This window comes from Argiope bruennichi, chromosome 10, assembly GCF_947563725.1.
Source record: "Argiope bruennichi chromosome 10, qqArgBrue1.1, whole genome shotgun sequence".
NCBI classification, from domain to species: Eukaryota; Metazoa; Arthropoda; class Arachnida; order Araneae; family Araneidae; genus Argiope; species Argiope bruennichi.
In genome coordinates, this window is record NC_079160.1 from 19,100,343 (window position 1) to 19,116,030 (window position 15,688).

General features: G+C 25.0%; 1 protein-coding gene across 1 annotated transcript; it reads right to left on the reverse strand.

Annotated features, from left to right (window-relative positions):
* Window positions 1-849: 849 nt before the first annotated feature.
* Window positions 850-15,603, reverse strand: LOC129987858 (26S proteasome non-ATPase regulatory subunit 4-like). Its single transcript, XM_056095818.1, has 11 exons — window positions 15,451-15,603; window positions 14,649-14,789; window positions 13,514-13,625; window positions 12,996-13,082; window positions 11,812-11,880; window positions 11,396-11,457; window positions 10,222-10,378; window positions 7,111-7,219; window positions 6,862-7,017; window positions 3,233-3,294; window positions 850-1,117 (listed from the first exon to the last, which is right to left on the reverse strand). Exons 1-11 carry the CDS (start codon window positions 15,474-15,476, stop codon window positions 950-952), a joined length of 1,149 nt encoding a protein of 382 aa, XP_055951793.1. The 5' UTR covers window positions 15,477-15,603; the 3' UTR covers window positions 850-949.
* Between the last annotated feature and the right edge of the window lie 85 nt (window positions 15,604-15,688).

Below are 15,688 nucleotides of genomic sequence, written 5' to 3' on the forward strand. Positions count from 1 at the left end.
CAGGTGCAGCATTTACTTTATTCTTTGTCATGTCAAGGCATAAGTTTAATGATGAAATTTTTCTAAAATATCTTAATGATATATTACATTTTTAAAAAAGATACTTTACTAATATAATACCACTTTATTGAGAAACAGATGACAGTATAGATTTGTAATGTATACTTATATAAAAACAGAACATTTTAATCTTTATGCTGATGCACAATAATATTCTGATTTTTTTGCTACAGATTTTCAGAAGATAACTATTTATTGCAGATAAGCTGTTTAGTGTATAATATAACTTAATCAAACATTTAAATAAATTATGTATGCATTCATATTAGTTTAACAGTCTCATACTATGTGAAGTGAAAATAATGCACTAACTTCCAATTAAATGGGATTTATCAGCTGTTCTATGGGATTCAAACATATAATGATCATATACCTGATGCCAATTTCAAAGAGAGAGAGAGAGAAAAGAAAAACTCGAAGAGTAAATAAGTTTTTAAATCTAAACATTATAACAGATTCTGTATTAATTTCATTCTCTAACCCTGTTAAAAAAAAAATGTTTTTTTTTAAAGTTATTTTGATCATAAAAAAAATCTGTTATCGAAAGCAAGATTTATGATGTTAGCTTTTAAATGGAAGAAATACTTTCCAAATACAAACAGAGTATGAATAGTTAAATACAAAATAATAAGAGTAAATATATTAATAAAACTATTTGTTTCTATTGCTCTGAAGATTTTGTTGTTTTTCAAGGATGATCAAGGCAATCAAACTATACTCCAAATTCAGCTATATATTTGCGATTCTATGGATTAAAATTCAATAAAATGCACATATAAGATTGTTGAATTCAGTATAAAGGTCAAAACATTTATTTTTTCATTACAATTGAAAGAAACAAAATGGAACAAAATATTTTTTTTTCCCCAGTTGACTATAGTACTATAAGTTATTTTTTATCTTTCTCTTCTTTCTTGGGAGACGATTTTTTGTCCTTACTCTCACTTACAGCATTACGCACTACTTCACTCTGAGGATCAACACCAGGTAAGTTTCTAAGCACACTTTGCAAAAATTCAGGGTCATCCATTACTTCACGAAGATCCTCTTCTTCCTCCTAAATTTTTTTTAAAATCATTCTTTTATTATTCATATCAAATTAAAAGATTAAATATAAATTGCTCATAAATATAGGATCAGCAAAAATAAATGTTTGGATATTAAGCATAGCTGAAACACATAATATAATTAGTGATAGATAAAAGTAGAGAAAAATATTTGTTTTTTTCAGTCACAAATGTATCTTATGCAAACCTTTTGTAACATAACAAAATTTAATCCATAATTATATTCATTTCAAAATTTTACTGCCAATGGTACTTAATGCAGCACTGATGAGTTCTTTCAGTTCATTTATCATTTTCAGCAATGAGAGCTGATAGATCTCTTATGTAATCCAAAGAAAGGAAATCACATTAGGCAAGATCCCAGAGATTGTTGTCCATAAGAGTAAATCAATATTACTTGCAGATTGTTATAAAAGCTCCTCAATTAAGTAAACTATGAACACCCAAATGTCAATGGGATGTAGTCCTATTTTGTTGAAAGCTAAAAATTGTATTGATATAACTGTGGAAATAACCATATTTCGAACATGTCAAAATAAATGCAATCAGTTAATTGATGTTCAAAACAAAATTCTGGAGACTCTTCTATATTTTCATTTATCTATATTTATATTGTGTGTAATAGTTAAGAAATAAATTTTTAAAAAATTGAACCATTCATTTATGCTAACCCTGTATATCATGTTTATTGGAAAATGTTACTAATATAGTATTGGTAGATCATGATTGTTATACTATTGATATATAGGATTGAATTAAAATTCACAATAGACATTTTCACAAACAAGGGATATATTTTGGCCTTTATATCCAAAATAAATAAATTGTAATATATACATCAGACAATAAATTGCTAATTATTTTTAAAATATGAAAGCTTTATTAGCAAACAAAAAAAAAGCTGCAGCACTAAAGATGGAGATAAATTATTTTGGCAATTAAAAAATAGTCCTAATAGTTAATATTTTTATATATTTTTTGTAATGAAATTCTAGTCATACTTAACAAGCAATTATTTAATGAATTTAAAAGTTCTAAAATATTTATTCTTAAATTTTAATTTAATATAATAATCTTAATTCACAATACAGTTTTAATCCAAAGTTATTTATTTTTCTTTAATATAATTAATTTTTTTAAACCAAATATTGAATTTTTAGTTTAGAAATAAATTTTTTAAAAATTGAACCATTCATTTACGCTAACCCTCATTTATGCTAATAATTTTTATAACTTTCAGTTATAAAAATTATTTTCCATTGAATTAAAATTATATTTAGTATTATAAATCAAGGCTTTTTAGATTATTTTTTTAGAAAAAAGAAGGTTTTATTTATCCTATTTTATGCATGCAAAATAAAATATTAATTAAAAATCAAAGATATAAAGATATTTATATTATTTATCGGCTACCATATATAATAAGAATTTATTAAAAGGCAAAATTTGCTAATCACGATTAGATATAATTTTTTAATACATGCAGAAGCAAATAACTGGTCTGATTATTAACAATTTTCACTTATTTTTAAATTTTATAATCGTTTAGTAAAACACACCACATTAATGATTTATTTGCAAAAATGATATTTATAAGTGAATCTTAATGCTTTAAACTTAAAATGAATCTGAAACCAAATTTTGCTGATTAATTAAAAAAAAAAATCAACAGAGACATAGTTTAAATACAAGAGAAAATTGTCCACCATAGACAATTGATATATATATATATATATTTGTTATCTGCTGTATATTGTTTCATATAAAATATTAAAATAAATTAATTTTTAAAGTAATTTTAAATTTAATAACAAGTTCCAAAATCAGAGTATATTAACCACTCATTTCCTTTTGTACTTTTTTTTTTTGTATCAAAACAAGGTTTTACATCTCCCATTTTCATCATCATCATAAAAAAAAAATTATAGTAATATCAAGCTTATGGGGGGGGGGGGGAATAAGAATTGCAAGATTTATATTTCTTAACTATGGAATGGAAGGGGACAAAAAAAAAATAACTTTAATATTTTACTATATACTTTAAATATTACACTTTAAATAATTTTTTTTTCTTTTCACAAACAGCAGTTTAGGATTTTCATTACCTTTGATTGATCTTTATCATCAGTATCCATCGGGGCACCTGCTTCATCATCAGATCCATCCTCTAAAAAAAATTTTCAAAAAGAACGTTTGACAAAACAAAATATAAATTTTAAAGAAAAACAACATTTTTTTTAAAGAAATAGACTAAAGAAAAATTTAGAAACATAATTTTCCTACATAATGAATGATGAAATATCTATGTATTAGTACCTGAATATATGAAGAAAAAGATAGTAAAAATTAAGTGACAGCGTACAATAAAATTGTTGATTGAAATTATAATTATTTGGAATACACTATTAATAAATAATTTAATGTAATAAATAATCTCTGAGTTAATACACAACAAAAATAATAAAATAAACACATATGCAAACAAAATGAATCATTAAAAAGTATGCATAAATTTCAAAAAATTCTAAGAAATTATAAGCTTGGGGAAAAAAAAAAAAAAAAAAGTAATTTTACTATAAAATCAATGTGAAGATGAATAATTATTTAGGCTTTGTAAATTTCTTTTGAGTATGTAACTTTTATTTGGGTGGGATGGGGGGAATACCAAAAATGGTCTTAGCTTAATTTATTCATATAAACCATAAAATTTTAAAGTCAATAATAGCAAGTAATTGAAAATGACAGAGACTTTGTGTCATACAACTAAATATTCGAAATTGATATCAATAAATATAGATTAAACTGTCTTCTCCAAAAATGATTTCACACTTTCTTTTAAATACTTCTTTTTTTAATTTAATATTTTCTAATGATAATATCAAAACATATCTAATTTTTTTTTTCAAATTCATGTTAAAATTATCATGTTAATGATTCAGTTTTATTTTTTAATATCTTCCTGAATTATCAAAATTTACATTTAAACATAGTTTATAATTAGACATTTTATAAACTAGTTATTAACTATATAATGAATTATATCAATTAGCATAGCTCAACATTTTTTTCTCTTACTAAAATTAATGATAATAGTTAGTATAACTTAATCCTAAGAAAAGCTAATGTATACTTAGGTAAAATATCTCTAAAGATTGTTTGATTTGATCTAAAATTTGATATAGATTTAGAATTTTTATGAAAGAGTAACATAAAAATTTTCTCTACCCACAAATATACAAATTTTCTTCCCAGAAATCTTTTTCCTATACAAATTTTATCCCCACTTTTTTTTGAAGGTATAGATTTACACCACCATTCTTAGGGGGGGGGGGGGCTGAAAGAAAGAAATGTCGATACAGATGAATAAGTCAAGATTTTAATCATAACAGTACTCCTTCCATCTATATTTCATATATATTAGAACCTATACAAATATCAGATTGCCATTTCACAATATTGAAAATATGTATTAATAAATGAAATATAGCTTTATAAATTTTACACAAAGTATTTGAAAACGGAAATTATCAATGAAACCTTAGTTATTAGCAGTATAAATTATAATTTTATTTAATTATCATTCAAAAAATTTCCAAAAGTTACAATTTAGTTTTGAGAACATTTATTACTAATGAATGTACATGATTATACAAAATTTGTTAAATTATAGAAACACTTTACCAGTAACAAAATGTAATAAAAAAATTACATGTTTTGTTTTAATTTCTGTAATCTCTTTCCCAATTTTCTTTAATACACGAACACATATGTTATAAAGCTTTTTCCAGCCACAATGATTATCTCAATTCAATCACCTGCTCAATTAACTTCATGATCCCTTAAAATAAACCAACAATTTGTTGTCTATTACATTGCCAAATTGAAAATTGTTTCATTACCTCTAAAATTATGAAATCTGAAATCAATATAGTCTTTTCCCTTTAAATTCATATTGTTGAAGAAATTCCCATGTACATTACCATTCTACTTTTTAACAATACCCATGGTATAATTTTTAAAGCTCTGTTCAATTTCTTTTATTTACTGAAGTAACTGACTGGTGACTGCATGAAAATAGACCATAGAATGTTTTACATCCATCTGAATTCCTAATACCACTAGAAATATTGTATGTACATTTTTAATAATGAAAATAGAGATTTTAAAAATGATTTAGATCCTTGTGGGAATATTTAATTTAGAACAAATCTAATAATTAAAAAATATTAATGACTGCAAGAACCACTTGATGCTCAATAGCAAATTTACAATTTTATTCCGAATATTCAATCCATATTGGTATCTTGTCCAATTCAAGGTTATTGGACAAAGATATCATACCAACAATTCAGGGATAACTGGTAACATATTATAAAGGAAACTTTGGATGCCCCAAATCTTTATTATTGAAATCTAAATAATTATTATTAATAATAAAATTTTTAAAAAAACCCAATTTATGAATATTATCCTCAATCATTCACAAGATATAAATATAACCCAGGAAACAGACAAGTTTTCTGTTACATTGATATGTACCAAAAATGCTATTTTTTATTCAGTAACATATAAAATATGAGCCTAATTTGTTCATTGCTATTATCTTAGATTTATCAAGTTTCACCTTTTAAATAAATTTTTTGAATAAATAATTTTAATGAGAATCTCTACACTTTTTGATTTGATAACAATTCTTAGGAATTCTATAATTATTTTATCTATAAAATTGAAAAAAAAAAAATATTCAAATATGAAACATCTATTATTGAAATTAACACGAAAAATGCCCCCTCCCTGGCAGATCACTTGGTAAATTAAATAATATTTTTTTTTTCAAAATAATAATTTAAAATGTAACCCCCCAAATGAATAAAACAAAAAATTCCAGTCTTTGCTTCAAAAGTACCCAACATATAAACAAGGTGATGACAAATGAATATCCTAAATTTCAAAGGCTACATCTTTTAAACAATTCACACAGCCATTTTACACATTGTTTCGAATGGGAAGTTACAAGTTTCATTAATTTTAAATTTCATTTTCTGCAAGAGATACTGGTTCCCTTCGAAGGAGATGCTTGTAGTATCCGTTCAAAAGGGAACTGGCATGACCCAATGTCAGTTCATACAGTTGGTTGCCACAAATGTAACAACAATGAAAAAAAAAAAAAAAAAAAAAAAAGCATTCTGCATTACTGAATTTGCAAAAAGTTAAGTTGTAACTACTTTTCAAAGATCTTTTCATCATATATGTGATATTCAATAATCGAATCAATATCAATAATCAATTCAATAATCGAATCAATGTCAATAAACAATTCAATAATCGAATAGTATTCAATAATCAAAACTATAACACCAGACATGTTGAAAAGAAAGTGGGGCAAATTCTGCTATAGAGTGGATATCATTCATAATTCTAGTTCACATTAATCATTTTATGCTGTTAGTAACTTTACGATGTTATCTTTTACTTCTTTTTTCTAGTATATATATATATTGTAATTCTGTAAACATAAGCCTTCAAAGTTGGAATAATCATTTGTAATCAATCATCAGATCACTGAAGCCCTGATAAAGTGCAAATTTTTGCTATAAACATATATGGATATTAACATAGTCAGTAAACCATAGGTCCTTTTGATTGATCCTGTATATCTGAATAAAATGAAATGATATTTTAGCATTATTTTTTTCTGAATATTTAAGTATTCTAAAGAAATCCAGTTACTTACGTGTCTGTTGTAAAGACATTTGCATAGCATAAGCAATTTGTTCTTCTTCTGTCATTGCAGAAAAGTCAGGTACAGCTGGTGAAGCAGTAGTTGTACTACTTTCAGTTGCAAGAGACATAGCAACAGCTTGTTCTAACATAGCTTCTTCATTGCTGCCTATAAATGGATTAACCAATAATTTTATTGAGCTCAAAAAAGCTACAGCATATATATATATATATATATATATATATAAAATTGAAATTTTACCATCTGCAGCTGGTTGCCCAGTTTGCTGCTCATTACTAGTTGCAGATACATTTCTTCTAGCTTCCTCTTCTTGCCTTTGTCTCTGCTCTTCCATAGATACTCTTAAGGCCTGCAAGGGGGAAAAAAAAGAAAACTTAGCGAAGTTTAAAGGACCTATTTTTAAAAAAAACAATTATATATATATAAGATAAATTGTAAAAAACAAACACACACACGCACACACACACACACATATGACTGTTTAAACTTTCCATTCTGTAGCAACATACAAATTATTCTGAATGATTCCCAATAATATAGACAATGGTTTGATAAAAACGTCATAAAACCATACGCATCATTTGACAAACTTCTCTGAGGGCAAACTAGCATTAAGACACTTTGAACCTGACAATATTTTCAACAGACCCATTTAATCACCTAAAATCTACATACACAGCAAGCTATTAAGCAAGCAAATTCAAATCTGTTATTGTTTAATCAAAATGAAGTAATCAGATCACTGAAGCCCTGGCAAAGTGCAAATTTTTGTTATAAACATATATGGATATTAACCCTTTAGCGACGGGCGTGTCATATAGTAGCATTACCTACGAACGTCTCTCACAGCTGGGCGTACCTTCCATGCATCGCTTATAGTTGAACTCAAAGAATGAGTAAGGCATATGCACATTTTAAGTTGGAACAATTTTTAAAGGCTACTAAATGGCCTCCTGTGTCTATTACTTATGAAATGAACAGAGTTTTAGTATCCTGACCTTCAGCTAGTTCATATTCTGCCCCATTTTGGCCTTTTATTCATCAGCTGTTGTGACTGACTGTTTATTAACTGTAATGTAAATAAACAGAGCTGGGATCTTTAACTTTCCACGTGAAAGAAACATTGTGGCGGTCAACCTCTGATTTTTATTAATTATTTTTTGTTACTATGTAGGTCTTTTGGGGTTTTAACATCACTTCTGTGGCATTTTGTGTAACATTCAGATATTTATGCACACTTTCTTTTTTTATTTCAGAATGCCTTGCATTCGATTTGTTATAGTAAGAAAATATTTATCAGAGGAAGAATATTAGTGACACAGATGAGAGAGATGATTCAGTGTCTCAAGAATTACAAATTAAGATTTTGAGTGATTCTGATACAGATATTTTATCAGAATCTGAGCTCAATGTGTTCACTTATTTTGTATTGTATTGCTGAATTTGTTAATATGCATTTTATAGTTTATTAATGAATTCTGCCCATTAAAACTGCAGAATAATTTGAAAAGGATTTCAGAAAATTTCCCAACATAAATAAGTTTAAAAAATATATTTTAATGTTAATTAAAAAGATTACTAAAAGCTAGTTTTAACATATATGACAGCTGAACTAATAATCTAAATAGGTAACACTAATTATGATGTTAGGACCTAAAACTTTACTTTTTGATTTTTTTTTTTTTTTTTTTTTTTCCAAATTTAGGTTTAGAAATGCAACACTCCCATCCTATGGGATGATTCCTTTTGTGTAAGCTCTGTCTCGAGCGTGCATTTAGAATAGAAACACCCCATCTTGAAAGGGTTAAGAATCCAATATGGATACTTGGGTGATAAAAATCGAGTTCAGTAACTTTTATATTTTCTAACACTAGAAAAAAAAATTTTTCTTTTTAAATGTATCAAAATAATGAAAGATCTTTTTAGAACAACTGGCAGATAATTCACATTATACATGATAGCAAATTTCCTGGATCTTTCTAGCCAAACTATTATGATACAAATATGGTTTCATAAAACAATGAAAAAGATATAACTGATGTACCAACATTTCACAAGAAATTAATCAAAAGACCTAGATACAAATGGATTAACAACTAATCCTGGCAAGTAGATGAAAATTTTCAAATAAGAATTTTTTGAATCCATATTTATTATGCATCTATTTCCTATAATATATATATATATAAGAAGAACTTTTGCACTTGTCATGCTTCAGATTCATTTTTACTGTTTGCTACGATTATATTGAATCTACTCAAGCATACAAAGTATGATTTTAAAATATATGCATATTAGATGTTTAATTATAACTATTATTGACTATTAAATTTTAAACATTCCCATTTTAACCTAACTGAATTGAATTTTAACCTAAGCTGCTAAATATAGATTTGCCAATAGTAAACAATAATCACCTCAAAAACAATTCCAACTGGATATACATGTTCCATTTTTTTTCCTTCCATATCATTTAAAATGTAATTATTGAAACAAATTATTTTAGCTAAATAATTTTACAGAAGCAATTCTTAAAACTTTAATATTGTACTGAGCTCATTAACTATTAAACTAAGATACAAATGAATAAATAACCTGACAATCTTTGAAGAATAGCAGAAATTAAAAAAGAATTTATTTGTTGTTTAAATCAAGATAACCAAAATAAACTTTAAAATACAGGCATTTTAGGTAATCACGTAGCTATTCAGGAAAATAGTTTTTAAAGACAGCTAAAAATTAAATTTCAGTAGAAATAATAAGTAATTTACACAATGAAAAGAGAGCAGACAAACTATCATTATTAATCTATATAGATTTCTTTAAAATATTATAGCCCTGGTTTTAAAAGAAAATGTCTGTGACAACATCATAGTTAAAATATAATAAAAAGAATATTAAAATAAAAATAGCTGTATAAAATTTTTTAATAAATCTATAATGCCAAAAATATTTTTAAAATTATTTTTGCTTATAAATGTTTAAGAGCGTGAAAGAAAAAGGTCATATATAATTTTTTATGCCACCTAATTCTAATCATGATCTGCACTTTAAGAAGTCTAGAGATACATAAATAACACACAGAAAACAGAAAAATCAGTAGAAAATTCATGCCACAAAACAATTTACATTAAAAAAAAAAAAAACTGTACAATGGAAAAAAAAAATAAAAATAATTTACTTTATCTATTCAAGTCTAGAATACTTTTCAAAATCTTTAAAAATAATGATTTTAAACAAAATAAAAGATTCTTAGAAGTTTAATAAATCAGTTAGTTGATTACATGCCAATCTTTTGAAATTTCAAAGATAATAAGGATTTTTTTATGCCATAAGAAAATCATGACTTACAAGTGCTAATTCAGGATCTTCATTAGGATCAACACCAAATTCGAAGCCCATGCCACCAATTCCAACAGCACCACTACCATCTTCTCCTTGCACAACTGGAGAGCTTACTAGGGCATCAGAAAGATGCGGCCCTGGAGGAACAGTAACTAGATGAGAGCTAAAAGGGAAAAAAAGATACTTTAAGGATGCATTTCATGAATGTAATCTGAAAGGAAAGCTTAAATATTATAAGAAAATAAACTCATTTATAGTTACAGATTAAATAAATATATCAGAACAAACACAGGCAAAGAAAAAAGCTCCAGATCTGAGCTATAAAATACTAAAATAAAATAACACATTTCTTTTTTTAAATATTTATAACTCATCAATGCAAAGATGAGAAATGATCATTTTGAGGACAAAATAATCTTTATGTTTGTGATTTATTTAGTATATAATATGCAAATAGAGTATATTAACAACAACAAAAAATTATTTTATCATAATTTTTAATTTGAGAGTAAAATGGTTGATGCAGAAGTATTTTATTGCACAAAAACTATATTTGGAGAAGCTGCACAAATTATGAAATAGATTGCATTGTTTTGTTAAATTTTATTTACTTTTATAATTTATATCTGAAACCTCTTATATGATGACATACAAAAATCAAAATATGTCAACACTTTTTAATCTTATAACTTTAAAAAGCAGTTCTTGCATATGTATATATGTCTCGCATATGTATGTTCGTGCATCTCAGAAATGGTTCTAACAATTTGGATCAAATTTTATATTTAGATAGAGTTTTGCTTTTAAAGTTTAACTACAGAAGTGTGCTTCCTGCAAGGGTGGGGGATGCAATTTCAAACAAAAGTTAAAGCCATTTTTGATATAAAAATCATTTTTTATAACTAAATATTTACATGTGGCTATACACGACCTGCAAAAGTATGTATTAGAGATGAAGTAGTGGTTAGCACTTCAGACTTCCATGCATTTTTCTCATGTTTGAAATTCAATTAGATTTCACTTGCAACTTTAAACAAACCATAGGATAGGATTTTGTTTTAAAAAACAAACAAACAAAAAAAAAAAAAGGTCGAGCGAAGTTTGGTTTTTCAGATATTAAAATTATTACACAAAACAGACATGTATACATATTAAAAGTGCTCCATATTCAAGTACTTACCCACTTCCATCTTTACCATTAAGAGTGTTTATAAATAAAGTTAATTTATCAGTATTGGTAGCCTATAATAAAAATAAAAATAGAAATTTAAAATATGGCATCAAGCCAATATTCACATTACTACATATAAAAATAAAATTCCAAGAAAATTCATCAATACACTTCTATAATTAGTTTATTTCAAATATAAAAATGTTGCACTCATAAATATTTACTTTCTTAATTTCTATTAAAAAAATGAAAAATAAAATGCATCAAATATATACAAGCAACATTTTTATTGAGGAGCAAGAATAATGACATTGAAAATTATAGCAAAATCTTCAACTAAAATGTAGTCATTTAGGAAGATCACAGAAAAAAAAATTAATATTTTTTTTAATGGAAAGGGCATGAAAATATTACATCAAACTTACATCTTCTCCAAAATTTACAATATCCACACATACTTTCTCTTTCTTGAATTTTTTTGCAAGCTTTATAATCTAAAAATCAAGAGTATCAAATATTTATAATCAAACTTAATAAAGAAAATAATTAAGAATATATTTCTTTAAGTTTATAAGAATAAAAGAAATAACATTAAATCATTATAAGAATTTACTTAATTTTTATTAAACAAAACCTTATCATAACAATTATATTAAATACTGAGCCTTATTATTTTCCCCACCAAAATTGTCATTCCCATCAGTGAAACATATTAGAACAATTTTAATAGTCATTAATAAAACTAATCACATTTTAACACACTTTCAACAACTAATGTTATAAAATTTGACTGTATCATGAAAAAAGCAAAATATTAATAAAATGAAGTGCAATTTTATAAAATAACATCTTTTTATCATGTGTTAAGAAAAAAAAAAAGCAACTTTCTTAAAAAAAAAAAAAAAAAGGTGTATTACTTTTAAGATTTACTTAAACAGAATTAAAGAATTAATACTTCATAGAAAAGCAGAAAACACAAAAACAATTTTTAGTTCTAAGTAAAAATTAATATCCAAGTTGCCAAATTTTGAAAATATTTCAATATTTCTAACTAAATAAATAATGTGATCAGACATGTTTTTTTGGGGAGTAGGGGAGGGCAGCATTCTAGATGCAAGAAATAAATATACAAGCAGTTAACATGTCCAAAACCAGAATTAACCTAACTACGTAATGAAAGTTTAATAGTTTGGCTATATAAAATCATCTCTTCCAATTTCTGTAACATATTTTTCAAGTGTCTAGTTTTAAATAAGAAATAATCAATCAAATTAGAATTCAAATAATCACATTTTATATATATATATTTTTTTTAGGCAAATACAAGCAATCAAAATATCAAGGATTTGAGCATATGACAACTTGAATATAACAAAACATAAAACAATATAACAAAAGATAAATCATTTTTGATTAAATTCTAAATTTTTAAAAAGAATGTGACAGACACCAAAAAGAAGTAAACATTTTCTAAAAGTGTCCAAAAATAAGCACAAATTCTTAAAAAGAAATATTAATTTTTTTTTATTATTATCAAAGTCACACTCATTCTCATATGATAAATAAAGAAAAGTTAAATATACAGCAAAACAAAAAATAATTTCTTTACTTCTTTGTCATCATCGTCAATAGGACTACCCACAAAGATAACAATTCTCATTTTATGATGCTTGCCTTGTCTATGTTTTAAAGCCAACTGGAAAAAAAAATAAAAATAGAGAGATATATTCAGGTGAGAAATGAAACCTGAAGATGACAATTGATTTTTTTATTTCACAATATATTAGCAATTCTTCTCATGACATAAAAGTATTCCTAAATTCATAGATTGAAATTTTCATTTTTTTTTTCTTTTTCCTTTGTTAGAAATCACGTCTTAATATTTTTATAAAAAATTAAAAATTTTTTTAAAAAGCACATAAAAACATGTTTAAAAATTTTAAAATAAAAAAAAAGGTGAATCATAGAGATTTTAATGAATACATGCATATATATAAATGTAAAGCTTATTTAAAGAAATGTATCTTTCTCTGAAACTAAAGAAATTTTGACTATCATTTAAAAACAGAATACATATTTAAAGAAAGTTATGTAACTATATCTAGATAAATATTGTAATAAACTTACATGTGCCACACGAATTCCAGTACACAAACTTATATAGCCTTTTGGCTGTACTTGATGTAACTTCGACAGTAGCTTGCCAACATCAGTAGTCAATGTGGTCAAAACTTCTGGCCTACATATGAAATGAAATAGAAGCAGATCTTTAAATGATATACTGATTATTTTTAATCCTATCAATTTAATTTTTTTGGAATAAAATTGTTTGAAGGCAGGGAAATAATTTTCAAACTATATCTTAAAATGAAAATTCTGTTAGTATACTGAAATCAGACAAAATAAATATTAGGAAATGAAGAAAATAAAAAATACAATTATGATTCTGTGCTTTTCCTCATATTTACAAAATAATTTACATGATACAATATTAAAATAGTTTTTACCATTTTTTATACAGACATTCTGTGTTGAAATTCCCAGATATTTTAGCATAATTAATATTTATTTGAATATATAATTTGATTTTGTGTACACATTGATATGGTTGATTGGCAAATATAATAAAAGAATTTAAACTCATCTGATAACATTAAACATTCTAAAATTTTTTTAACATTTTTGAATAATGTTACATAAAAACAAAAAAAACAAAAAAAACTGGATGGCAATATAATTATATATTTGATAATTTTTTAATTATAAATTACTGAATACCATAAAAAGAACAGCTTATTAAAAAAAATGAGAAATTCACACAAGTTTTCTTTCTCTCTCTATTAAATGAATTTTAATATGAAAAACATTATTGGCTTACTTTAAGTATAAAAATAAAACAGTTCCTTTATTGGATAAATTAGAAATCATAATTTTTAAAATATTGAATTTTCTTTATACTATGTATGTTATAATCTTATAAATTGTTTAATTTTAATTTACGCTAGTACTAAACAATAATCTTAAAATTTTATCTATAATAAAATACTGCAACCACGAGTTAAAAATATTTTCTACAATTATTTTAATAAATAAAAAAATAACAATCATTTTAAACATATAATGGAGCTATTTGATTAATATAAGTAAAAAAGCAATGATAAGTAAATATACTTTCAGATTACATAGAAAAGAATTAAAGAAATCATAAAAATAATTGCATAAATAAAATCTATTACAAAAATTTAAAAAAAAAATGACATACTTTGCAAGGGTTAGTAATCCAACATTATTTTCTGGATTTGATCGAATTTTCGAATGGCAAATTAAGCTAACTGCATCTTGCTGAGCCTGAAGTCGAGTGGGCAAAAAGTCTCCATTTCGCATATAATCACTGTTATCAACACTATCAAAATATATGAGGCCACTTATAAATATTCAGAATGCAACAAATTTAATATTGAACAAACTGCATAAGAATTTTTTCATCAAATAAAGAGATTTCAATTTGAAAATATAGCAAAATGTAAATACAATAGTAAACAGCATCATTGAACAGAATTATTTGTTAAGTTATAATTTTTTTCAAACAAATTTTTCCTTCTCAAAAATATAAGCACTTTCTTTATAAAAATATGTAGAAACATAAATAAGTAACAGCAACAATTGTTTGAAAAATTACATAAATGAAGTTTATATCATATTTAATAGGATTTTATTAACCCATTTCTTATTCTGTTCCTACAATCATCTAAAATTTTGTTTGAAACATAGAGAGTATATACATAAGAAATAATCTGCTTTTCATATTTCTACAAGAAATAAAATTTACTTTTCATTACAGTCTTATTCAAAAAGTTTTCTTTTTCGAAAATCGTTACTTTTCGAAATACAAAACAGGATATTAATCATTAATAGAAAATAAAAAAAAAGAATACAAAAAGCTTAGTTTAGTATATCAATACGCCAATTATGAAAACAGCAAGTCATCTTCCGATTTAAAACAACACAAAAGATTTTCTTAGAATTTTAATACCGGCGAAAATACTTCATCATAAGTAACATACCAAATGATTGTGCTTTCTAAAACCATCTTTAATTCAAAAGTTTTATCAAATATTACGTGACAAATAAAATTTCGCTTATATTTCAAGCTGACGGCAAAGCGAAAAATAAATAATAACTTCCAGTTCTTTCAAAACATAGATTATTGCCAACTTAAGTTTGTAAATTTGCGGGATTTGGAATCCAAGGGCTATAATTAAGCTCCAAGTAAAAATTTTGAAAATTTGGTGCTCTTCTGAA